Below are 26,254 nucleotides of genomic sequence, written 5' to 3'. Positions count from 1 at the left end.
ACAGGACCCCACTGGGCGTACTTGGAGAATCTACTCTGCAAGCTTCCACCATGAAACTTCATTATTTGCCCCTCGCTGTGCTGGGTGCTGAATGTACCTACAGTACAAACAGGCTGAGCAGCCAAGGAACACACAAACTGGGAAAAAGGATGGATAATTTTCCCTGCTTTTGCAGACAGAACAACTCTGTGGTTTGCCCTTGGGCCACAAAGAGCTGGGAAATCAACCCTTCAGTCCTGAACTGGAAAAAGACCATTCTGGCTCCTGCTGCAGACGCTGCTCTCTGTTTCCGTTCCACTAGAGCACATTAGGCTGACAACCTCTGGTGCTGCGCGGCAGGGATGCGAGGCTGTGCGGCCGGTCAGCCAGGGCCAGACTGATTGTCCTGGAGACAAAATCCCTTTCTGGTAGAAGGGCAGCCTGGAGGGGAACAAGGCTGATTCCTTACCTGGGCTGGCTAGGCTGCATCCCAACAGGACTAAACATCCCTCTTTGGGGGACGAAGGGAGAGGGCAAGGTGAGAAGACGGTGTAATCCTTTCAGCTGCCAGGGATGTTGCTAATTAGCAGAGAGACAATGTGTTGTGGCTGGTGAGAGACAGACGTTCTGTGTTGCGAGACAGTGCCTTCCACCTGCTCTATCTGTGAGACACACACTCTGACGGTGTTTGCATTGCAGGAGACAACCCAGCAACACCAGCCAAGTGCTTGATGTCTGCCGTGCTGCCCTCAGCCTCGTGCGAAACCTGTGATGGGATTTTGTTCAGACCAAAAGTCTTGGTTGTGAATCTTATTTTCACTGTTTTAATACAATCAAACTTGCTTTGTGTAGCCATATGGAGTGGCTGGGGCTTCCAGGTCACAGAAAGCGACTGCTGCTGGAGCAGCAACTGCATTTTCTAAGCTTCCTTAGGTATCTTAGTGATGGGAGATTGTTGTACCTGTAGCTAACAGAGGAAATTAGGAGGTATTTTCAGTCTCTACCTAAAGAGAGCCAGGAGTCCAGAACAGTACGTGTGTGTATGTATCGCTTTCACGTGCTGCAGCCCGGAATCGTTTCCAGCAGAGATTACTAAATTTGGTCGCTTGGTGTCTGGTCTAATTTATACTGAGCTGAATCTGCAAGAGCCCAGCTGAAGTCTGTGGGGTTGTGTGTGGTTGTGCTCCAGCACCCCTGTGTCCAAGGACAGCAGAAGGGCACATTTGTTAGCTGAGAAGAGCCAACAAACCCACCACTTGGCCCTGCACCTTTCCCTTTATTTAGACTCCCCGACACTGTAAAATGAATGATTCATAATTTTGTGCCTCTATGTACTTTCCGTCTGGGCTAAGATTTCTCCTCAATACCTAAGAACATTTATGTGAGGTCAAACCCGTCTTACAAATCTTTTAACCTGGAGTATTCCTGAGACACAGCTTACTTTGTTGGACACAGAAGATCATGACTAAACCTAGCTTGAGCAGTTCAGGAGATGAGCTGAGACTGGTAACAGCAACAAGCTCATCTCCGCAGAAGTTAGACATTAAACGTGTTTGATTGTGCACTAATAAAGCTACCCAAGACAAGCCCAAGCCATGCTGGACCAAAACGTGCTTTAAGAAACTCTGTTTGTACCATGAAGGCCTTAGCGTGACTGAGAGCTGGCACAGAAACGAGGGGGAAAGGGCAGACGCAGGTGCTGTTTGCACTTTGTAGACTTTGATGGAGAAGGAGAGGCAAAGTTTGGTCTTCAGCCTGGGCAGTTTCCTCACCGTGACTGAGCCAACAGAGCAGATTGTAAAAACCCGTGCAGGTGATTATTTTATGAGTGAAGAGGGAAATCACAGAAGCGGAGGAGAACATCGGCAGTGACCTCCGAGGCTCTGCTGGGGCACGGACAGGCTGCGGACAAACACAGCCCAGCCACACAGCGTGTCGTGCCAGGCTGCAAAAAGGGACAGGACCTATTTAAAGGCCCTTGACACCGGCACAGTGCTGATCCCAAACCCATAGCCCTGTGCCCTGCTCTGCTGGTAAACTACCTCCTGTAATTGGCTACGAGCCTTACAGAATGAAATCCAATTTACCTGCCACAAAGAGGAGCAGGATGGGGCCTCCCCAGAGCGCGGTGGGTAAAGGAGAGCTGCCAATTCCCATCCCCGAGCTGCTCCCCTCCTGGATGGATCCAGAGGGAAGGGGGAAGGGGCAGCGGTGGCAGGGAGCGCAGCAACAATTCACTGGAGAGCCACAGTGCTCTTTGCAGTTTGCCCACTAATTACTATTAAGCCCCAGTTCCTTTTTGTGTTCCAAGGGGCGTCCTCAATGTGGCACGGCTTCTTGAGCCTTTCATGCGGCTGGGCTAACCCCTCAATAGCAGCCTTCGCACACACCCCCCTTGCTCCCTCTCTCTCTTGCTCCCTCTCTCTCTCTTGCTCCCTTTTTCTTTCCCCCCTTTTGCTTTTCTGATAGTATTTTCTGTCCGTGTTGTGTAAGGCCCTAAATGAATCTTGACTGCCCCTACGGCCGACTGGAGACGCACAAAGGCGGCCCATTCCAGTGGCCACCGCGCCATTGTGCGCCCCCACAATGCACTAATTGGCGGTGACAATTGTGCGGCTGGGGAGGAAAAGGGGGCCATGGGGGGGACACGGGTCTGTTCCAATCAGCGAGGCAGGTCAATAGAGAGAAGAGAAAGAGCTCGAGGAGTGAGAGACACGCTCTGCTCCGGGTCTCTCCCGCGTGCACGTCCCTGCCAGTCCCAAGCAGTTCACTCCGAGGTCTCTCCCAGATTCCCGTGGAGAAGGTTAGAATGAAGGGTGGGTATGCAGAGCAGGAGATGCACAAACCAAAAGGGTCATCTCAGTCTCTCGGGGCTGTCTCACCATCCCAGAGGCTTGAAGAGCTCATGAGATATTCATGGGAACAGATCACGCACAAAGCCAAGGGGACGCTGGCACTGTGGCGTGCTGCTCAGGGTGCGTGTGTGAGAGTGCTCACCTCTCACCGAACTGAGCTTAAAATCCCCTTTTTTTGCACAAGAAGAGCAGGATGCAAGTACGTGGTGTCCCATAGTGGTCTGCTGGGGTGGGTGGTGGTCCTGTGGTTCAGGAGCCTGCTGGGAGTCGGGGAACACATCTGGGCCACATCTTCAGCATCAGCTGAGTGGAGGACGGGAGGAATGAGAAGAACACAGGGCACCGTGCAAGTGAGGCTGTTTACTGACACTAGGACACTTCCCAGGACTCAGAGGGGGGGACCAACTGAGATTCAGCTGGAGCGAGACCATGGATCCATGGACTCTTGGAACTGTCACAGTGTGAATTTAGCCCTGGAGTCTGGAGGCTTATGTACCTGATGAGTGAGGGACAGGTTTCAGCTCTACTCATTAGCTTTTAAGATAAAATCTGGGACAGGAAACACATTCAGAATGCTTCTGAGAAAGAAGGATGGGAGATTCATCCAGTAGCCTAGGCTCCAAATTGAGAGGTGAGAGACGTGGGGTCAGATGCTGAAGCACTCGACACCTACCCACCCATTTTCCAAACAGCCCATATCAGCTCCCTTCCAAAACAGTGAAGACCAGCAGGTGTGGAGCACTTTGGTTCCTGACAGGGAAAGCAAGGCAAGCTGTGCTACGGGTTTATGAAGGTTTATGAAGGTTTATGGAGGTTTATGGAGGTTTATGAAGGGCTCCGAAATGTCCCTCCTTGACAGAGATGCTTCTCTTTTTTGGAGCTGGATGATTTTTAAAAAGCGTTGTCTAGAGCAGGATCAGGAAGCAGGTGACTCTCCCACCCCTGGCAGTGCAGCTGTGGGACTGCTACGATAGGGAACACTTATGCTAAATGCTGTGATGGAAAAGAGTTACCTCCTGCACCTGGAAAGATGCAGAAAAACACAATCCCGTGCAGTGGCATCTAACCAGGGAACAACCACATAGGAACCACCTCTAGTGGAAAAGCAATACTTATCTGCAGCAAGACTAACAGGTCCCATATCTTGGCACGGCTTGGAGATGAAATCTTGCCATAACCTCACAAAGAGCAGAGACAATGAGTGGGGAGGACAAACTGAAGCCGCAGACCCATGGACAAGCAGGCACTGTGCCTGGATCTAAACTCCCCAGTGCTCGGGCCGGTTTGGCCCAGCACTTCAGTTTGGTCCACTACACGTAAACACTGAGCTCAGCTGCAGGGTCTGGTCCTGCGAACCAGACGCTGAGGGGAAGCACAGTGTGAGCCGAATGCGAGAAGGGGCTGTAGCTGCCTAGAGCGCGTCGAGTCCAAGGTGCACTGTGTAGAAACCCCAGGACACTGGACTCTTGCCCTTTCCAGCTCACGGCCACCCGGAGAAAAGTGTTTTTTTAATGTAATCTCTCAGCTTTCACGGATCCTTGTTAGCATTTCTATGAAACGCCAGGGGACAATTCAGTTCAGATCCATCCCTGCTCCCAGGAGGAACCCTCATCTCTCTCCACCAACTGCAAGGCAGGCTTATCAGCTGCATCAGGCTCCTAAAATTTGGTGGTGGCAATATCCTCCCTGAGACAAAAATCACTAGTTACCTGCTCTAAACATAGCAAATGTGCCACTGGGGCTCCCCCTCCCCTCGCAGGCCTCCGCGCAGCTACGGAAACATTCCCACGGCTTAGGGCTGGCGCTGGACGAGGGCCTTATATAGCGAGACTCCTCTGCCTCCCCTTTTCCCTAAGCCCTTCACAGAAGTACTTTATTGTTTTATGACAGCACAGTAACACTTGACATAAATCTCTACGCACAGCTAACAATGTCAATACTGTGCAAATACCTACAGTAGAGGCCCATATTTTATGACACTTTTGCCCTCTTCTACTCGTTATCACCCAGGGTTACTCAGTGCTGGAAGCACACGCGTTTTACAAGGAATCTGCCAACATAAAATTACACTGCTACAGCTCATGTCTCTAAACACTGAGAGCCCAGCCCTGGTTCTTTCACAAACTGCAGCTTTCATTGGAGTCAGTAGAGCTTGTATCTGCTTAAAGGATCCATCGTGCTGCCTGTTAAATGAGAGCCGAGTGCTCTCCTGAAGCACAGAGTCCAAGCCAGTACAAGGCACTTTGCAATATGTACACAACAAACAGCACCCACCGGTGTCAGAAGCAATCGCATACTGACGTCTGATGACAGAAAGGTGCTGGGGTCTCAGTCCTTCTGCCCTGATCTTGCTCCCACAGGAGTCTGTACCCCCTGCTCTTGGATATCAGTGGGACTTCTTGCAGGGCAAGGCACAATTCAGTCGAGAGACACTCATCGTGTTTCCTGACTTCATTGCTGCACTTTACGTACCTGCCTGCAGTGATGGTCACAAATAAGATTAACTTATAACCTTTGGTGCTATAAAAGCACTTTGGACTGAACCGCTCCATGCACACTGATCACACTCACTACTTTCTTACACAGATTCAATAACTTGCACTTTCTTATTTTTAAACAATACTTCACTTTATAACAATTCCTTCTCACTCACCTGTAAATATATCATATTGTACCCACACGATAAACACCTGGGAACTTCCACATCAAGCAAAGCTCAGCCCTTAACACAAGCTCTGATGTGACTTCTCTTGCTTTCCAGACAAGCCTCTCTACTTCAATATCAATATCTGAACTCAATTACAGAAAATCAAAAATCACTTACTATGAACAGTGGAATTCAGCATGTTTACAGCCTCAATGCCAAGTTTTATATTTGTCTGTGCTTAAAATGGTTGGAATTTACTCCTGCTTGCATTGGAGACTTTGTCTGGTTTTACTTGTGACACCTGATTATCTGAGATGCTTTTCACCACCTTCTCCTAGTGGTAATATTCAGGCCTCTAGATGGGACCACTGTTTCGGAGAGTATTTAGTTAAAGAAGAACTATTTTAAAAAGAGAGTCTGCAGCTATGTACACACACTCCTAGAATATTTTCATTTGCCCTCAGTGTGCTTTTTACTGGAAAGTTATGGTAAGTCTCAGACTTACCTCTTGGTCCCTAGGGAAAGAAGGAGGATAAACTATTATGGTTCTGTAATTGGGATCCTATCATACATGTTATGGAAAAGCTGAAAGAAAAAAAATTGTTTCCTTAAACCTGGAGCACTGGACAAGGAGCTTGTACCATGTGATTTATTTTAGACAGCATCCTCAGGACTTCATAAACCTGTGGACACTGTCACTGATTCCCACAGGAAGAGCTGACTTCCAGTTCTGCCACCTTTTAGAAAACCAATCAACTTCACCAAATAGTGTTAACTTTGGTCTAAGAGCTAGAAGGGTAACTTTTAAAAAAACAAACTGTCCTGATCCTTAAGAGAAGAGCTGGAGTTTGGTTTGGTGCACTCAGGCGATACGATCCATAATACCATTCATGAGCCTTGGCCACAGGAGATGATCAACTCTCGTGGCTCAACTTATAATAAAGTGTTTAATATGCAACAAGAACATAAAAGAACAAATTTGACCGTGATCTAATATTCCTAAACACATGAGCTTATATGGTTATAAAACACTGACTTGTCCCACCAGCATGAGGATTATCAACCATGGAAAGAATAAGATGAGGGAATATTCTGTGGGTGCCAGTCTATCCCCCTTGCTCAGCATCAGAAATAAATGCCATTTTGCTACTGTTTTCCGAGGGACACAGAGGGCAAGCTGCAATTCACAGGCTGAGTCGTATTCCCCGTGGCCGTGTTAAAGACTGGCTGATAAATGAACACAAGTTGTTAACAGAACAACCCCAAAAGAACAGGGCTGCCAGTGTAAGGTTTTATTGGTAGAGTTACACTTTGCTGGAGGGCCCAGCTTTCACGCAATGATAATCTACATCAGTGAGAAAAATCCCACTGCTTTAGCTCCTGATTGAAACCTATAGAAATGTAGCTTTAAAACTCCAGCCCCAAGCTGCCCATGACAGCTACTGGAGTGTGTCCTTTCAGCAGCTCATTTCAGTGATGGTTCATACACTGTAACAGAGCACGACAGGGAGGCTGGCCAGGGGCAAGGAGGAGTGAAGAAGCTGCGTGAATACAGCCACAAGAGGACAGAAGAAAACCCACCAAAGAGCTCCTCCCAGGGCTCCCAAGACCCCATAGTCTCTACTCTGGGTTTTCCCACCATTGCCTCTAGGGCGGGGTGAGGAGAGGAGGTGGCAGTGGAAGGGGGAGGATATGTCATAATAGAATTTGCTCACCTTGTAAATCAAATAATGAGGAAGAGAAGGTCTTGCACATGATTTTCTTGTGCAGCTTGTGTGGTCCCAGTCAAATATTAACCTGTTGCTTGTAAATGATTTCATCACAGGGATGAAGTCCAGAGGTTCCTGCAGGACAAAGGATTGACATTCCTGGTGGACTTCTGGTCTTTCTGAGGCGGGGCAGGAGGGAATGTATTCTTCTCCTTGAAGGCTATAAGAATATGGGAGTAGGTGTGAATTCCTCTGGGAGTCCTCAGGCAGGGGGTTTAGGCCCATGAGCTCCACCACAGCGCAGTTCTGCAATCCTTAGTCACCAAATCCACAGCTCCAGGAAGCTGCAGAACTTCCTCATCTGGTGCACTAGAAAAAGCAGCCCAGAAGAGCAGGAATCACGCCTGCTCCTACATCTGTCAGCTGGAGAGCCTTTACAGCGTGGGCAAAATTCCGCAGCCCTTCGGTGGTGCCTTCAGTCCAGCTGGAACACAGCTTCCTTACGTAGGACTGGGGGCCCTGAGCCTGGACCCTTCTGGCAGAGGTCAATGTGACAGCCACGCAGCGGGGAGCTGCCTCCCCTGTGCCTCCCAGGAGTTCTGTATCCAAAGATGCCCAACAACAGCTCCCAACAAGCTCCCTGAGGAGCTGTTGGGGGTCAGCATTACTAAAAACCCAGGCATTTGTGGCTTTCAAGAAACACTGAAGAGATATAGCTGGGAATCAAAACCCACAAAGCCTGAGGAGTCATTGACCATATTTCCAGAGACCTCGTGGCTCAGACCGAGGAACAGAAAATATCATAATTTGCTTAGATTTGGAAGACTTTCACCAGCAGATTAGCATTTTGAAGGAAACTAGCCCTCTTTCAGAACTTGTCCTACCCGCGGTGCAGCACCCACCAGAAGGCAAATTAAAAAGGATGAGTAACTGGTTTTCAGTGTTTATTGAGAGTTGCCTTTATACACGAGGGACTGGTGCTCTGATGCCATCACAAGTGAACCCAAATAAACCCTGCTCAAGTGTCAACAAGCAATTCAACTCACTGAATTTAAATTATAACTTCATTACACATCAAAAATAAATTAAGACTGTTGCCTAGTAGTTGCAGATAATTTTAAAAAATCCTTGTCAAAAGTAAAAAAAAAACCAAAAAACCGAAAACAAAGATAAGAACAATGAAACACGCATAATGATGTTGCAAATAAGTTAACAGAGTAGCATACAGAAATAATAGTTTCAAAAAATTCAGGGTGTGCTGCCAGTGATGCTAAAATCCATTGCAAGTGCTGCAGGTGAGCTGGTGCTCCAGCAGGAAGGAAAGCCCAGGCTGCCAGGGCAGCTAAAGCCTGGCTTCCTCCAGCTTCTAACTGCCTCAACTGAACTAAAGTTTATTTGGAAGCTGCCTTTATCACATAAACCTCTTCAAATACACATTTTGCTCATGCATTCTCACTTTTGCTTAGCTCAAGTATAGAAGAGAACAGTATAAGTAAACCCGATATCACAGGTTTCAATGCCATTAAAAATCAGTCTGAAAACACACTTTTGTTTAAGTAAGATTGACTTTGTAGACAAATACATAAGCAAAACAGAAACAAATCCTTTTTCCACCAAAACAATGCTATGTATTCAAGGATTTTATAGGTTTAATGCACAGATAACAAATGAATAAATAAATAATCGAGCCACTGATACTTCTGCATGTAGAGCCCTAATCCCCTTTGGCCTAAGCAGCTGATAGCTTTCCAGGCCTGGATTTCTCTGATGCTGCCCACAAGTGGTATCTTTGTGATTTGGATTAAGGGCCACCCTAAGGAATTTGGATGAAATTGGCATTTTAAGATATGACCCAAGACTGTGTGTGCACACCTGGGTTCTCAGGTAAAGGAGGTCACCCAAGCTGTCTCCTCACTACACCGCTAAGACGCAGCGACAGTGCTGCCAGTGCCAAACAGGATTCCTGCTACTGGTGGACTTAAGAGATCACAATCAGTATGGACTCGTGCCCAAGGCTGATAGATGCTGCAAGAGTTTGCTGCATACTTTAGCAAGTAATGCTGAACTTTACGCGGGTTAACCCTCTCTCTAAGGTAAAGCTGACCAAAACCCTCACTGGCTCAGCCTTCAGCGAAGCAAGGTGCATCAGAACTAAGCTTTGGGGAAGCGTCCTTACTCCCACAGGACCCAGCTGAGCCAGGGAGCACTGCACGGCAGCCCCTCACCACGTGTATGGGCTGGCCGGTGGTTCTAGGAGGAGCAAAACTGTACGTGACCTGATCCCGTATTATGCCCAGTGTTTGCCATCGTTATGTAAGCACAACTGCCTTTCTGGATGAAGAGAAGCCCAGCTAGTCTCCGAAATACAGGTAATAAAACCCAATGCCATTTCCATGTTATCTTTTCTCCTCTTTCTCTCTCAAAGCACAGATAGTAGGCAAATTTTAAGAGTCACCACTCCTAGTAAGATGGAAACTGCCATGAGCAAGGGTTTTGAGCTCCAGTGCCAAACACGCTGCATCATGGCAGACCATTTCTGACAAAATTCTTCACTTATGAAAATTTAAGGCACCAAATTGAGCAAAAGTGAAGGGTTACCATGCAGCTTGGTGTCTTCAGAGCTGGCACACGCAGCCTGTAGAGCTCACTTCATGAGGGCAGAACAAGCAAACTGATTTACTCAGCTGCCCCTGCAAAAGAGCGTGCGCAGCCACAGGAGAGTTTCACTTTAAGCCTACCAGTTAATCAAACAGCAGATTCAATCAGGAAAGCCAAAACAAGAAGACAGACACTAATATACAGTACTGTAAGGCACTCCTACTGGGAACGGAAGATTGGAAGGCAAATTACGAAGGAGAAAATGATCAGATTCGACTGGTTCAAAAGCAATACATTGAGCCATGAAGCTCAAAGTCTAGCTGTAGGCTCAGCACTGTGAGCAAAGTCAGGGACAGAAAGAGTGAGAGAAAGAGAGAGAAGATAGGCTTGCAAGCTGAGTAGCAGTAAAAAGAGAGAAGATTATGATGATTATTCAATTACATTTCTTTCATACAGATCAACAGTTGGCTGCAATCCAGAACATGACCTTGGGAAGCACGGGAAACTTGGTAGCTTCTGCTGCTACAGGGAAAAAGCAAAATACACCAGCGCAGCTTCCCCATTTCATTGTAAACAGACATCCTCTGCTTTTTTTTTTTTTTTTTTTTCTGTAAAGTCTTTCAGGACATTGTCATCAATCCATTAAAATAAACGAAGTATCCTGATCTTAAGAGAATCCTTGACAAGAGGATGATTCACTTCTAACAGGGCCACCAGAGCCTGTGGAGTACCGTGAAAAGCTCAAGTTTCTCACCTAAAAGTACCTTCTCTCACTTATCTGGGAAACCCTCACAACTGCCAATTACTCCTGCAATGAGCTCATATTGGTATGTTTCAGCCAAGATACTGGTCACACCACAAACCCATCATTTTTCATCACCTAAAAAAGACAAAGAAATGCAACAGAAAGATTTCTACATAAGAGATCCCAAATTCTCTTTTTCTTGGTTGATACTATTAAAAAAAGCTGTGGTTTGCATCCCCTGGGTAGATCTTTCTCCCCATTAAAGGGAAGATAAGTCAGGGTAAAGAGGAAAAGAAACTTGAGTAAGGATCTCTAGTGTGTCCTAGATTAAAATAATCTCTGACTAACAAAACCAACATGAGAAGTTTCTAAGCAGTTGTAGAGAGTTAGGCTATAGTCCATCGCAGTGAAGCACCCTATATTTACAGTTTACAAGTTCTGTGCAAGCAAAAGCAGTAACTGAATGTACAGAACAATTCCTCCTTCGTCACCTACAAAAGCACCTTCTCTGCGAAGAAGACTAACAGAATGTTTTATTCTTGACTCACAATGAAATGCTATTTTTTGGAGAAGGCAGGGTGAGTCGGAGGAGACTAGAAGGACCAATACATAATTTCACCTCTGTGTGCGCGAGGGGGAGAAAGTTGTGCAACCTGGAAAGACTGCAAGTACTTTTCCAGCTGATGCCCACCCGAAAGTCTGCAAAGCAGAGCCACGTGCAGGCTACAGGCTGCAAAATGGGAGAAGAGTAGCACTGGGGACCAGCATCCAGCACTGTTAGTCCAGCAGAGACAGCCAAGGGCGCAGTATTGCCTGAGCCCCAAACCATCTACAGAAGCCCAGGATGTCTCCTGCTAGCAGACAGCCCTTGCTGGAAAGCTGCCCTTTTAGACTTGGGTCTTCTGAGAGTTAGTAACGTGAGCAGTAGTTTCAGTTTATTCTTTTGCCTTGCAACCCTGAAAAAAACAAATAGGGCTTCTTCCTACTGCAGCGGCACCTTCTGAGAGCAGGATCAAGCCTTTCATTCCACTTAGGAAAGGCAGCAACAGAAGACTTCATCTTACTCGTTCACATGGAATAACTTTTTTGGACAGGAGCTAGGCATCCCTGAGAGGAAAGCATCTTCTGCATTACAGTCTGCTCCTAGAACTATCATGAGAAGCTGTATTACTTTTCAAACGTAGAAATGAACATGTATCAATTTTAGCAACTGGCTTGTTTACAACAATACTGGATTTTAAAGAAATTAACCTGATACGTATTGTACAGTATCCTTTTACATAAAGCTTCGGGCACTGCCAGCGTATCGTAACAACATTCTTTTGCTCTTTGCCATTAATAACGGCAGTGGTTTCAGACCCATAACAAATTCCAGCAGTTTCACTGACATCCTACTCTTTTTCTGTAAACCTCAATTAGCAAATAAGCTGTTCTGTAATATCTGCTCAAATCCAGAGTAACTCCAATGCTGTCTATGTTGTTATTCCAGAATTCAGCTAGAATATCTAGCCACCCACACAAGTGGTACTTCAGGGATCAGGATATCTGCCACAGTAACTAATAGTTTGTAATGGCTGAATCTTGATTCTTTGCCTCCATAGGGTTTTTGACAGTACACACAAGCAGCCCTCTCTAAACCACACTGGACTGGATCCAGTGCTGTGAGGTATCTTAAATACCAGAGCATGATGATATGAAAAACACCACCTTTTTTTCTTTAATGACCCACCATTATGCCTAGAGCTACTTCAAAATAGCACCTGCCAGATTCTGACAGTTCCAGAGCTACTGGCTTTGCCGCAGCACTGGCTGCAGTGACACATGCTGAAAAACAGGAGAACAAAATGTTTATTCAGCCAGCACCACTGCAGTTCCTGTTTGCGTGACTAATTCCACAATACTTGCCCAGTGGTTGCATTTGTGAACATGCAGGGAATTCTTCACGTGGGAATGGACTTGCAAGGAATATTATATCTTTAAGGATGATAGTCAAACCCGAATTCATTTCACATGAGGAACAGTGAGCAGAGACAGAAACATCCCCGCGTAGGAGAAGTATTAATTCTAGTGACAAAGGTGTATGATTCACCAGGTTTATAAAAAATGGGAATCCCTATACTATTTTTCCAAGAACATGGAAAACCCCTCACTTCCTCTCAAAGAATCCCACTGCGAGAAGGACTTCTGGAAAAGAAAGGCACTGGTTGTCTAACGTATACAGGTATAAACATGCTTATATATATAGTAGTTGCACTCAAGTTTGAAAAAGCTCAGATTCAGCTACTTTCTTTGACTGGAGGCTGGAAAAGGGAACCACTTGTACTCCAGTACAAGGCAATTCGTTGTAGCATTCTACCTTTTAATGTAAGCATGACGTACCCTGTTCTTTTATGTAAAATACTCCAGCAATTAGTGAAGTGCTTCAACGATCAAGACTGCTTTCTGCCTCAAATACAACAGCCTGCAGATTACATAGGAAGCAAGATCAGTATTCTTCATTATCACAAACATTCGTGAGTACAGAATAAAGATACACATGCATGTGACTGGCTTTTTTCTCCTGAAACTGTATTTGCTTTTTGTATAAAGACCTCTGTGTGTGTGTGTGTGTGTGTATACATATATATGACTACTTGCATGTGTGTGAATACTCTCATTACTGCAGGGTCTGGAGAAAGAGCTGAGAATGTGGACTGGAGGGAGGACAATCTCTAAGTGCTCACTGGAGGTGAAGCTGCAATGAATGAAACATACTGCCAGTGATGACATGCATCTCCCCAGTTAAATCTATATATGTAATTTATCGTGTTTAATATTTCCCTGTGTTCCATGTGTGTGGACCAAAGCCGTACCTGAAAGAACTTCGCTCTTCACCATGAACTCACTACAGAAGTATAAAATCCCTTAGAACTCAGGGAGAATGCAGGACACAAACTGCACATGAGCACAGCAAACTAGTGTTTCACAATTTTGAAGGTATTTTCTAACTAATGTGGGTAAGAACACTTCCCTGACTGACTGTCTAATAGGTTCAGGTAAGAAAACAATGAAAGAAAAACAAAGCCAATGTGGACACTTAAAAGGTCTTAAAAACATAAGAGCAGCAGGAGGTCAGAACCACCATTATGTTAATGGAAATGAGGACATGGCCTCACACAGATCAAGAATAATCACAGTAAAACTCGATGAACTTCAGTGACAGAGCTTGACTGATATACCCAGCCTGAACAAAACCAGCAGCAAGTCCCCTCCTTATCGGTGTATGGAATACTTCATTGGGGTGGTTATAAATACATAAACATAGCTGAAGGAATTACTGTGTCTAATGTTTGTAAGCACCCTGAAAAAGGTTTGATGGGACATACTTTTCTTTCCTCAGGGAGGAGTGACATGTAAATGCAGTAATCCTTTAAAAATAGCTCTCTGGAAATGTGAGGAAACGGAATCATATGCCCAGATCAGAAGGAGCAGGTGGATTTAGAATCGTTTCTGCCCTACTGGGTTCTGTGAAACACCTCACCAGAACCTCTGCTGAGGCTAATAATAAATAAATAATATGCATAAATAAGTGGATGATTCATCATTTCTAAATGAACAGCACAAAAAATAATGCAGTCATGGCAGGAAATATTTCCTACCTGGAGGAAAAGTCTTCTCCATAGGCAGAAAAGAAAAAGTTGGGTGCTTAACTAGGTAAACCTAAAGCATTTCAAGTAAACCACATTTTGTATAAGAGCTAGCAGGTGGACTTCAATGCAAAATGCAGTTTAACCATTGGTATTTCAGAGCCAACAAGGCTTTATGGCCACTTTGGCAGCTGCTATTCACAGATGAAGAAGGTCGGCTATTATTTTGCAGAAAGATCTCTGCCTGGCTAAGCTGAGAAGTTGCTTGAACTGGCAGCTGGGAAAGGGATTCTCTTCAGGCTGGCCGCTGCCTGAAGGAACTCATGTGTTTTGATATGACAATTCAAACATGTTGCAAGACTCCTCGAAGTTTTCGTCCATATTCAGTCGCCTCCAGAAGGATTTCTGCTTCTTCTGCAATTCTTTACGCACACACCTGGGGCACGGTACAGCCTTCACTTTGCACTCAGCGTGGAACACAGCACCACAGCTTTCACACCTGCAAACACAAATTAGTGTCAAAATTGAATGACAAAACAGTACTGAAGCATGCAATGGACTTCACATGGATTGTGGGCAGCAGACGCTCCTTTAAACAGCTCTGGTAGCTCGAAGAGCGTTGTTTCGAAAGAGCGGAGCTGCAAAAGACACCGGCTTGCCTGCACTTCTGCTGGTGTAAAGCTACTTAGGACTGCTACAATAAGATGACTTCCATCCTTTTACAGTTGTTGAGAATCTGTCCCAGCACTTCTACTTCACAGACAGAAATTTTTAGAAGGATTAATACTTCTCTTTTTATTAACTGGCATTCAAGTCTATCACAGAACACATATCAATTTTGTTTCATGAAAGACATGTTTGCTGCTTTGGTTTGCAAGTGAAGAGTAACAATATTAATTTCCATCAAGATACATTCAGGCATTTGCTACTGTCAAGATATGACATTTTCCTCACCAAAGTTCCAGTGGTCAGGTGTTCTGGGAAGAATAGAAGTACAGCTCACTTCAACAGCGGAGGAAGAAGTCACTCCAAAAAGTAAAAAAAAAATGAAACAGAGGGAGGTAATATTTTCTGCTCTGTCTTCCGTGGCAGGTCAGACTAGATCAACACAGTTCTAGCTTTTGGCATTCAGAGGTGTGCTATTGTGCTCTCAAAATGTGGTATTATCATAGAATCACCAGGTTGGAAAAGACCTCTTGTGTCATCACGTCCAACCACTCCTATCTGCCGCTAAACCATGCCCCTGCCTTCAAACAAATCAACTGCTCAAACAAGATGACTTGATTACTTTGGGGGCACTCTGAGGTAACGGATGAATGTCACAGCAAGCTCTAGTTGCAGCTGACTGTGGAGCTATGAAACATCTAGTGATCGTGGAGTGGGTTACAACTAATCAGATGGATGTTCTCAGCCTTTCAACGCGAATTACTATCTGTAGTGATAAGTAAGTCACTACAGCTTTTTTAACCAAGTGAAAAAAATAAAAGGATGACAGTGTCAGAGGTACAAAATCTTAAGATTCCAGTGGAATAATCAAATAATGAAAGCAACAAGCCATCAAACTTTAGAGCAATTTTGAAATACAAACGAGGGGCACTGATTACCCTGGTGATTCTGTGGGAAGTCTTACAATGTCTCATACTCCTTCCTTTTTCACAAATATTGTAATTAAATAACTATATGAGAATCCAAGTGTCCACTGTTATAACCTTTAGTGTGGGTTTTTTTGGTTGTTATCTATGAACTTTTTTTTGTTGTGGTTTTTTTTTTCTTAGAAATAAGGTTCTTGTTGTCAAGAATGTGAAGAAAACTGAAAACATGAAGAAACAAAGCCCAAACACTGGAAAGCCATACAGTAAACAGCAGTATTTAGTATGTCGGAATACTGAGAGAAGTCCATAAGCTAAGACAACCTGTTAGCTCTATTAGCTGCATCTCCATCTCACTTGTAACTTTCAAAAAACTGTTCCTGATCTGGCTGCACTTTAAGTTTTATGCATGGGTCCAAACAAAGTCTAAATTTTGCTGACTGCACCTCTTTGAGAAGGCTATGCACAGATTTAGAGGCATATTTCTAGCTAGCATAAACTGATAAAACTCAAATAACAAGTAAGGAAAGGAAGGCTAAAGAGGCTAAGTTAAATGCCGTATATCTACTAACTACTATGCGCTCTCAAAGTAAAACTTGATTGTTACATTTCTGAGTCCAGCTAGTTTGTCTAAATCTGGTTTTGAATCAAGAAAATAGCTCACACAGAGATATTCATCATTTCTGCACTCAGAGAGTGTGTGTTATGGCCCTGATCCAGTGAAGTATACAAGCATGTGCTTAGGACTCATATCCCAGTGATTACCTTGAGATTACTAATTTGCCTATAATTAAGCATGTGCTCATGTGCTTTGCTGGATCGGGATCTTCACAATCAGACACACTAATGGATGAGGAAGAGACAGAGAGGACAGCAGTGTCTTTAAAACTTTATGTCATGCTGAACTGACACTAATGGTGATTTTATCAAGCTAATTCTCCCTTGTTAGCCAGCAACTTACAGTGCCCTGGAAGTTGCTAGAGGGTAATGATTGATGAGGAGTGTAATTTTGTGCTCTCGCATTGCCACTCCCTCCGCTCACTCAATATTTCTCCACAGTATACATGGAGGTGACAAAACTTACCAGAAATTGCTGGAGCCAGCACACCTACACTCCTCAGTCAAAAGCCATCAGCAAAGAAACCAAAGATCAAGGATGTTTAAATTAATATTAACTCATTTTTCAGAAATAAGTTCAGTGGAAAAAATTAACAAAATTCTCTCACATCACTCAGAACCAAAAAAGAGAGAAAAAATGTCGGCAGTGTTATTTATTAGAGTTGGTGGAAAAGCTGAAGCTCTGAGCAGGACCCCACACTATCAGGCACTAACCAGAGGCAGCGCAAACAGCCAGCGCTGCATCTCACAGTTAACTGCACCTGCAGCCATCGTGACCACTACCAGTCCATCCTGGTGCCCTTACCCCTGCCTGCTGCTCTGCAGACCTATTTTCTGCTTTCTCCGGTGAAGGCTGATGTATTCCCAGTCCCAAACGTGGGGCGCAGAAGACAACAAAACAGCAGCCTGGAAGAATGGTGGTATGAATTGGAGAACAAAGTCGCCTCTTGCTCTCAGCAGGGACAGTTAGAGAGGATACTTGGGTCAGCCTTCAGTGCATGCTTTTATCCTAAAGAAACTCAGTTGCTGGGGCTGAGGGGCAACGCTGATCTTGCTCTGCCTTTGGGCAAATGCTAAGTTTCTCTCTTTAAAGTGATGGAGCTATTCTACCCCGAGCTATCTGCAGCTTTGCTTTTCATCATATCAAACACGGTCAGTCTTAATTGACCCTGGAAATATCAACTGGTTGAACATCCCTAATCTCACTGGGAGAAATTTTCCAGTGATATCAGAACCCCCACAAAAATTATACTCTTTCTTAGAATATTACAAATAGATTGCTTCTTATTTAATCCTGACATCTAATTGTATCTCCACATCTGAGCTTCACAGTTTTTCTTTACTGTAGTTTTCAAGCCTCAGTATTCTAAAATTATTTTCTTTTTCTGGAGAAAAAGTACATTTTGAGGTCTATAAATGGTTCACATAATAGTTCAGTACACTTAGCTGTCCTTCCCTTAACTTTGGTTGTTTTCACAGGTAAATCTCAGGTCAGGTACCATTTCTGAATCCTGACAACTTCTTTGGGTAAAGGCCAAGAAGCTCCTGCACCTTTTGTGAGACTTCCATACACCACCAACAATAAATCGATGAACCCGTAGCCGTTCAGGCCTTTCATGTTTTCTTCTCTTACGAATGACAGTGCGATACTGCACATTAACAGCATCTTGCTATTTTTCAAACACTATTTGAAGAACTGGTAAACATTGCATGTTGTTTCCATATAGGCTTTCAGTTCTCAAAGAAGGCATCTGAAATACCTTCCTCTCTACTTCAGTGCTTTCTCTCTTCTTTTTCCTCTTTCCCAGCCAACTCAATTTCTGTGAGACTACAGGAGATGTTTTATGTTTTGAGGATGTTTTACTTGCCTGAACACCAGAGTAACAAAAATGCAGAGCATTATTCAATCCTCTAAATAATTTCCATTGCACTGAAAAGTGTAAGAGAGAAAGGGCAAAGCTCTCCCCAGCCAGCTAGGCATTATAATGCTCTTGTTATTATCATTACTAGTTACAAAAGAAAAGCCTTTCTACATTAAAAGTATAAAATCATTCCTTGTACACTGAGGAAATGCCAATGTCAGAATCACACATTAAGTCTGGGCATTTAAAATACACACATATCAATACTTTGTGAACTGTCAATTCTGTCTAAGTGTTTTCATGCTTCCCACATGTATTTCACAGGCTTATGGCTCAAATAATTCTAGATTCAGCACAACCTATTGAAAATACTTGTATCTCCCCTCTGTATTGTGACACTGCTTAGGTGCCCAAAGAGAGGGGTGCAACACAATGAGGCCTCGAAGACCTACCAATTTAAGCAGATAAAATAAACAAGGGATAATCAATTGGTGGCCCAGGACGTCATCTGAACGGCAGTTTCATTTGCCTCCTAGGAACCTTACAGGTTGACAGACTGACCAGCATGACTATGTGGGGATGAAGCAGCCAGGAGTAGCAAGGTTTATTAGGACAGCTTCAATACCACGCACGCGGGCTATACTTGTCTGGCCTCCAAACACCACGTGGGGAATCAAAGCAGCTCACGGTTATGCTGTTCATCCCTTAAATGAACAAACAGCGGCTGACGGATATACTGCCATTCCCACCTCACAAATGGGAAGCAAGAGGTGAACTGCCTTGCTCAAGGTCAGCCAGGAGTGCGTGGAAGAGCTGAAAAGGGCAAAGAGCTCCCCTTGCCTCACTGTACTGCTATATTCACCCACCTTCCTTTCTCTTGTAATTGTATATATTAACTTTACTTTTTTCATTTAAATAACCCACTTCCTCTGTGCCAGACCTTGCACACATTTGCTCCACTAAGTAATCCCTTGAAAGGAATTTCAGTAAGGATTTCATTTAGGGCTGAACTCTTTACTGACTAGAACTCTTCAAGTTTTTTTTCTTCCCCTCCTCCCTCATGCAGAGTAAAACCAAGATAAAACAGGGTTGTTCATTATGTTTTCTTTAGATGATCACAGAATCACCAGGTTGGAAAAGACCTCTTGGATCATCGAGTCCAACCATTCCTATTTGCCCCTAAACCATGTCCCCAGGCACCTCATCTACCAGTCTTTTAAATACCTCCAGGGATGGTGACTCCCTGGGCAGCCTCTGCCAGTACCTGATGCTACACATTTATCAAGCATCCAAAATACTAAGCCACCTGTATTGCAAGCCACCACTTGGCTATTAACAAACCCCAAAGAGCAAACTCTAGCTGCTGAAGTAAGCCTTGGCCAGGGATTCCAGCGTGACCACCATCCCACGCTATGCATACGTGCCTGTCCTCAAGTATTTCTGAACGGCTCAGCTGTGAATATCACAGATGCACCCTGCAAAACTCTAAGAGACTTTAGCAGAACACAAAGGAAAATAAAAAGGACTAGCGTGTGTTCACTAACAACACAAAAAGAGCCCCAAAGGCAATCAATGCCTGACACACACGTGCAGCAATATTATTACAGTTGCCTAGGAACCAATGCAAGTAGCCTAGGGAGGGACGCCCGTGTCGTAAATGAAGGGAAGAAAGTTGGCACTAATAGGACGTTGATTTCACAGAATCACAGAATCACAGAATAACCAGGTCGGAAGAGACCCACTGGATCATCGAGTCCAACCATTCCTATCAAACACTAAACCATGCCCCTTAGCACCTCGTCCACCCGTCCTTTAAACACCTCCAGGGAAGGTGACTCAACCACCTCCCTGGGCAGCCTCTGCCAGTGCCCCATGACCCTTTCTGTAAAGAATTTTTCCCTAATGTCCAGCCTAAACCTCCCCTGGTGGAGCTTAAGGCCATTCCCTCTTGTCCTGTCCCCTGTCACTTGGGAGAAGAGGCCAGCACCCTCCTCTCTACAACCTCCTTTCAGGTAGTTGTAGAGAGCAATGAGGTCTCCCCTCAGCCTCCTCTTCTCCAGGCTGAACAACCCCAGCTCTCTCAGCCGCTCCTCATAAGACCTGTTCTCCAGCCCCTTCACCAGCTTGGTTGCTCTTCTCTGGACTCGCTCCAGAGCCTAGATTTGTCCCTGTAAGAAGCTTGTTAGAATAATGCATAACACAAAGTATTTACTAGATACAGGATATTTTTTTAAATGCCACACTTAAAAACTGTCAATACTTCAGACTTAGCTTTTGAAAAATTTGCTTCTGAAGAAGAACAAAAAAGGCCAAACAAAAACAGAGCACAGCATAGTAACCAGCCCCTCAAACTGTTACATGTATGAAATTCACTCTAAATGACTAATTCAGTGTCCAGGGAGCCAGCAGTGATTCAAAGCATAATCACAGTTTTCCTTTGCTTATACCTGCGCATTAGATGGGGGTTACCCTTGATGTGTCAGCAGAGCTTGAAGATGCTCCTCCTTTAAAATGGCATGGCTGAGTCCTGGCTTGGCCTTGGAAGGTGCAGAAACAGTGGAAATAACTGGAACTGCCCACCATCAGCCCAGTTTGTGTGCTGGGGGACCCAGTGCAGAGGGGTGAGCTGGTTACAGGCAGCAGCTAGCAAGGGGTGTACAGCAACTGCCAGCCTGCACTGATGGGACTTGCTAAGGAGAGCGTCCCTGGTTCGCACACCTGGAACAGCTGAAGGGACCAGCGCAAACACAGCCTGACGGTGTCTGCGACCAACATTGCTACTGCTGCTCTAGTAATGCCACCCCAGGATGGGCCAACAACACGCTACCCTGCATCCCTGCAGGAAAACCGCCAGACCAGGGCCTGCTCCCTTCACCTGGCATGGGTTAGACTGGGCTGCAGGAGAAGCACCTCAGCTAGGGGAGAGGATGAATGAACGAGGGCCTGTCCTGGCTTGGCTGGCCAGGGTTTGCCTCCTTGTCTGCACTGTTTAGAATCATAGAATCACAGAATCACCAGGTTGGAAGAGACCCACCGGATCATTGAGTCCAACCATTCCTACCTATCACTAAACCATGTCCCTCATGACTCAACCACCTTCCTGGGCAGCCTGTGCCAGTTCTTGGCCTTCATCCTGCCATGCCAGCATCCACCCAAGGTTGACGGCATCCAACAGATGTGCAAAGCGGTCAGAAATATTAAAGCCTCACAAATGAGGGGAAAAGCAGACAGCTCACTGTAAAAGAAAGAAAATCACCAGTGTTGCACTGTCAGGGAGGAACCTCAGTGTCAACTGCTCCATTGCTAGACCCAGAGAAATCGCAGAGCAGGTCTTTGCTTTGGGTGCTCACAGAAAAATATGCTATGGACCAAGTCTGAGAAAAAGAACACTTGATTTACCCACCTGCCGTCCTCCCATGACAGTTGTGTACACAGGCTGAGTTACCGCACCGGAGCATGGCAGCAGGGTCAAGCAGGAGCAAAGGGATCTTGCAGCTCCCAGAGCCCACTTTGCAGAGCTCTGTCGCTCCTGATTAAGGAAGGAAGCATGTCCTCAGGTCCCACCCATCTGTGGCTCCAGGAATTTATGTTACACTTATCTATGTACACTTCCACACTCAGCAGGAGAATGAAGGATCCACTGTTGACCTCAGTACTGCACTTTGTCAGTTGTTTAAGTTCAGAGATGCCAAGCAATGTGGCCTGTACACAGCAGATCATAAGAAATCAGTAAAGGGACACTAAAATCAGTATTAAAATATCTAATCTGAAACTTGTGTGTTTATACATCAGCGAGTGGAGTTAAGTTACTTTGGAAAGGGAAAAAGCCACAGAGATTCAAGCATTTAGATTACTTAGACGTAATCCCCTGCCTCTCCTGGCTGCCACGCCATGAACTGGACTTAGCCTTTCTACCTCTCCTGCTACGAGTGGACTGTATTCACAATGTGGTGTTTGTCCTAAAAGCAAAGAGGAAGGCAATATTATTAACAGTAATATTAACATACTGCCCCTAACCGTTACAATTTTACTGCATGACTCTACTATTTTGCATTTTTCTGTAAGTCTAAAGTCTGGAAATCCTGTGACTAAGCCAGGATTTATGCTGTGAATAAAAGAGAAAGGCAAAGGCATCTGGAATCTGTAGCTCTGCTATACAGGTGAAGACATGCCTATGTGGACCCAAGATGGAAAAAAGGAACTTAACATTTTAAAAAATAAAGTATATAACATTATTAAGGTAATCTTAGAATTTCTGAGTACTTAGAGTTGGCAGTATTGGCTTTCAAGAGCTAAAAAGCAATTGAAAAGCTGTCGTCTGGTCTATAAGGAACCATATTTGGGAGATGGAGAAGTCTATCTTGAAAGGGGAATTTGCATGAGGAAGGAGGAGGAAGAATTAAAAGGTCTCAACTGGCAAATTGGAAATGTCTAGAGTGACGAAGATGGCACAGCAGGGAAGCTGCAAAATAGAAATGGGAAGCGAGATGGCTGCCACGTTCAACCAGCAGGGAAGAGTGCAAGGCAGCACCGCAGACACCTTCCTACTTAAAATAAATATCCACCTTTATGCTGAATGTTCTTGTTAACACCACTGACATGAGGCAGGTAAACCCAACCTCTAAAGCTAACCAGTTTTGACAGATTCAGGTGAAATTAAACTGTCAAGAGAACTTAGCATCTACTGAGATGCCCAAGTTTCTCTAAAGAAAGTGCTCAGCAGACCACTTCAGGGTGCTTTGAACCAACTATCAACATCCAGCAAGCTAAATTCTTTCAAGAATTAGGTACTAAACTTCTAGCACAACTCAGGGGAATTGGGCTACAGAAAGGGCTGTCTAGCATAAAACAAACTAATCAAAGCAAGAGGGAAAAGTATGTATTTTGAGCGATGCCTTCAACCTGTGCCAAGGTATTTCCTACGCTCTATACTACTTATTTCAGTCTTTCCACCTAATATCCATCTTTAACATTCTCCCAAACGCTCAAAGCTGTTTCTGTCCAGTGACACGGCATCCACAACACTGGGCTATAATCTTGTGAGGACTTTGGCATGCACAGAAAGCTAAGCACAGCCTCAGAGCCTTTAGTAAGATTTCTTGCTATGCATAAAGTTAAGTACATTCACAGGTCTTATCAGGATGTTGGCCAAAGATTATAGAGGCATCCAAGCTGGTTGATATAGTCACGCCTGTTCTGTGGTACTACTATTTTAAACTTGGGTCTTCTGGTTTGTATCTTAAAAGGTCTACATGTCTTAACTGATCCACAGAACAAATTAACTTCACAAAGTGAGAACAGTTTGGCCCTGATAAATTGATATGAACACAAAAGAGCAACTCTTCATGGTTCACATACATCTACAGTCACCACACAAAAGGCAAGGAATTGATTAAATAGCTCTTAACCAAGCAAGTAGCTTTACTAGCAAAGCACAACAAACTGCTTGTGAAATTAGTCACTAGGACGCTAACACACAGGCAGGACCAAAACTTTAACAACCAGGTAGCATTTAATAATCTTAACCATAATTACTTAATTACGTAATTGGACAAAAAGCCCAAACCTTTTTAGTGAATAATTCTATACTCATTCCAATGGTATTTTTCTCAGTTTCCCTTAAGACTTAAAACTTGTTCTAGGTTAGAAAACAAATATGGCCATATTATAGACAACAGTACCACTGCACAGCTATTTTCTTTTCATTTCTACTTTTTTTACTTTAGGAGAAAGAAACAAAAACTTTCACCATATTAATGAAGAACAAGTAATTTCATAACAACTTGAAGTCAGTGTCAGGCTGCTAACAAATGGACAAGGATAGCTGTAACAAGCCAATTTATAACCAGGGATATTTAAATTCATTCACAACACTTGTAGAAATAAAATGAGTGATATAATAGGATAATTTTATATGTTTATTTGCTAAATTTAAGCCTGGGGCAAATTTAGTCCAAGAAATAAAACAGGAGGTAGATGCTTAGTTTAAGCTGCTAGAGCTCCAGCAAATGTAAAGCTGTGAGAGTTTACATTAGCTGGGAATTTGCTCCATGAAATGTGCAATTAACTCAGGAGGCTTTAAATGTAGTTCTCACGAATCTTAGCAAAGACACTGAAATCATGAAATTTAGAAAGAACACTGATGAACTCTTCTGCAAGTATGAGTGAGACAGAAATGAGGAAAACAGGGGACAGGAATCAAACTGACTGGAAGAGGCTTCTAAAAGGATGTGACAATTTTAAAGAAATTGTTTAACTACTGAATCACGGCTTTCATTAAGCTCCATGCGGGATGGACACCTCCCAAGAGAAGCCACAGAAAGGAAATATCATTAGAAAGCTTATGACTTTGTGAGCCCACCCTTACACTCAAGGCAGCAAACTGTGGTGCTGTATTATTGCGCAGAATGTAAAGAGCCTGCCAAGCACAGCCCACAGACCCGCTAATTAAGTGAACTGATTGTGTTTGTTTTGGAACTTTTTGCCAACAAAGGAATGTGTCATGCTGATTAGTGAAAGAAGGGTATGTAATATACGTGTATTCAAACCCCAAGGAGTGCATAACCCAGGTATTCCACTCTGTTTGCTCAGGCACAGACAAAAATGACTCTCAAGCAAACAACATGACCAAAGAGAAAACCCAGCCCACCAGAGGAGCCCTCCTTTTCTCTCAGTTCTAGCTATCTAAAAAACACCTATCCTTCATAACTACCTAGTGAAGACGGCTCCAGAAAACTGCTGAAAATATTTTGGAGAGAAACAATCTCTCCATCTCAATGCTGATTTAAGAGATCACGGAGATGGAAAGGTAACAGCTAGCTAAGAACCACCTTAGAACTGTAATGGCCTGACAGCTGTCACTCTGCAAGGAACAAGAAAGGTCAGGGAGGTAGCCAGAAAAACAAATGCCAGCTCACAACAGACACACCCACCCCCCTCCACACACACACACACACAGACTTCACTTTTCAAACATTCAACAGAGAGGTGAAGTTTGCAAACACTATCATGCACCCACCTTCAAATATTTCTGCCCTAACAGCCTAGTTTGCTGGTAGAATGCCTAAAGTGAATGAGCCACATCCAGAAGCAAGAAGGAAAAACGTGGTCTTCAGAGCACAGCTGCTCTTCCCTCCTTAACTCAGCAGCTACAGCCAGGATACTTGGCAGTCTAGTATTAAGTACAAAACGTGAATTCTTTGCTGTAGACAGCACTTGCAGAAAACCAGGATGAAGAATGACAATTGTAGTCAATTTTCACTTCACATTGTGGAGTCAGAATAGCAGAACTAAATCACTGATCTGAGCTAATTGTTTATTTACTCAGAGCTCTCTATGACACTTAACTAACACGGGAAGCTGAACACATCATCAGAAATATCAGGTATAATTGCATGTCTTCACACAAAGCTTTTATGACTTCCCATTCCCATCTGCCACAGGTTACCCTGTACATGTACCTGTGTCTAAGTAGCTTCCTCATCTTACACCTCTCACTCTACTGGTCAGCACACCCACTTCAGAACTCTCTCTCACCTGTAAGAGATGGAAACAGCCACAAAGCCCTTCTACCTGGCCGTCTCTCTCACTGTTTCACAGATGATGGAGCTGTGCAGTAACACACACAAGCTTCTCTGTTGGTATGACTCGCCTCCAGCCTCAAGGTGGAGAACAGCAAAAATATGGAACTGAAATCTCTTTCTGTTCACAGAGGTGCATGTGCGTGCATGACCAGTAATGGGAAAACTAACCAGGGAGTGAAATGCAAAATGCTGGGGATAAAAGCAAGGTTTAGTGATAAGGAGTACCAAACAAGTAAGCAGAATGACCTCTGACAAAATAAGAAAGAGAAATACTGGAAAACCTTTCATGCTGATTGTGTTTAAATTAAAATCATTAACAAAGACTGCTGTCTTTGGCATGACACCAACCACAACTTCACATTCATGGCTTCTAATTCACACAAAAACATGAGCTCGAGCAGCTTCTTTTGGCTTCCACTGAACTGCTGACAAGCACTATTTGC

At 44.3% G+C, this 26,254-nt stretch overlaps 1 protein-coding gene across 3 annotated transcripts in view; it reads right to left on the bottom strand.

Moving 5' to 3' along the window:
* Positions 1-8,117: 8,117 nt before the first annotated feature.
* The window catches only part of PLEKHM3 (pleckstrin homology domain containing M3), a 91,507-nt gene continuing 73,370 nt past the window's right edge, over positions 8,118-26,254 (bottom strand). For all 3 annotated transcript variants that reach the window (XM_069860838.1, XM_069860841.1, XM_069860840.1), the window contains one exon: positions 8,118-14,658. In XM_069860838.1, coding sequence (XP_069716939.1) covers positions 14,481-14,658 — 178 coding nt within the window. In that variant the 3' untranslated portion in view covers positions 8,118-14,480. The remainder of the gene's footprint in view (positions 14,659-26,254) is intronic.

Source organism: Phaenicophaeus curvirostris, chromosome 7 (assembly GCF_032191515.1).
Source record: "Phaenicophaeus curvirostris isolate KB17595 chromosome 7, BPBGC_Pcur_1.0, whole genome shotgun sequence".
In the NCBI taxonomy this organism is placed as follows: domain Eukaryota; kingdom Metazoa; phylum Chordata; class Aves; order Cuculiformes; family Cuculidae; genus Phaenicophaeus; species Phaenicophaeus curvirostris.
Note: the sequence above shows the minus strand (reverse complement) of the source record. Positions and strands in the feature narration are given on the sequence as shown.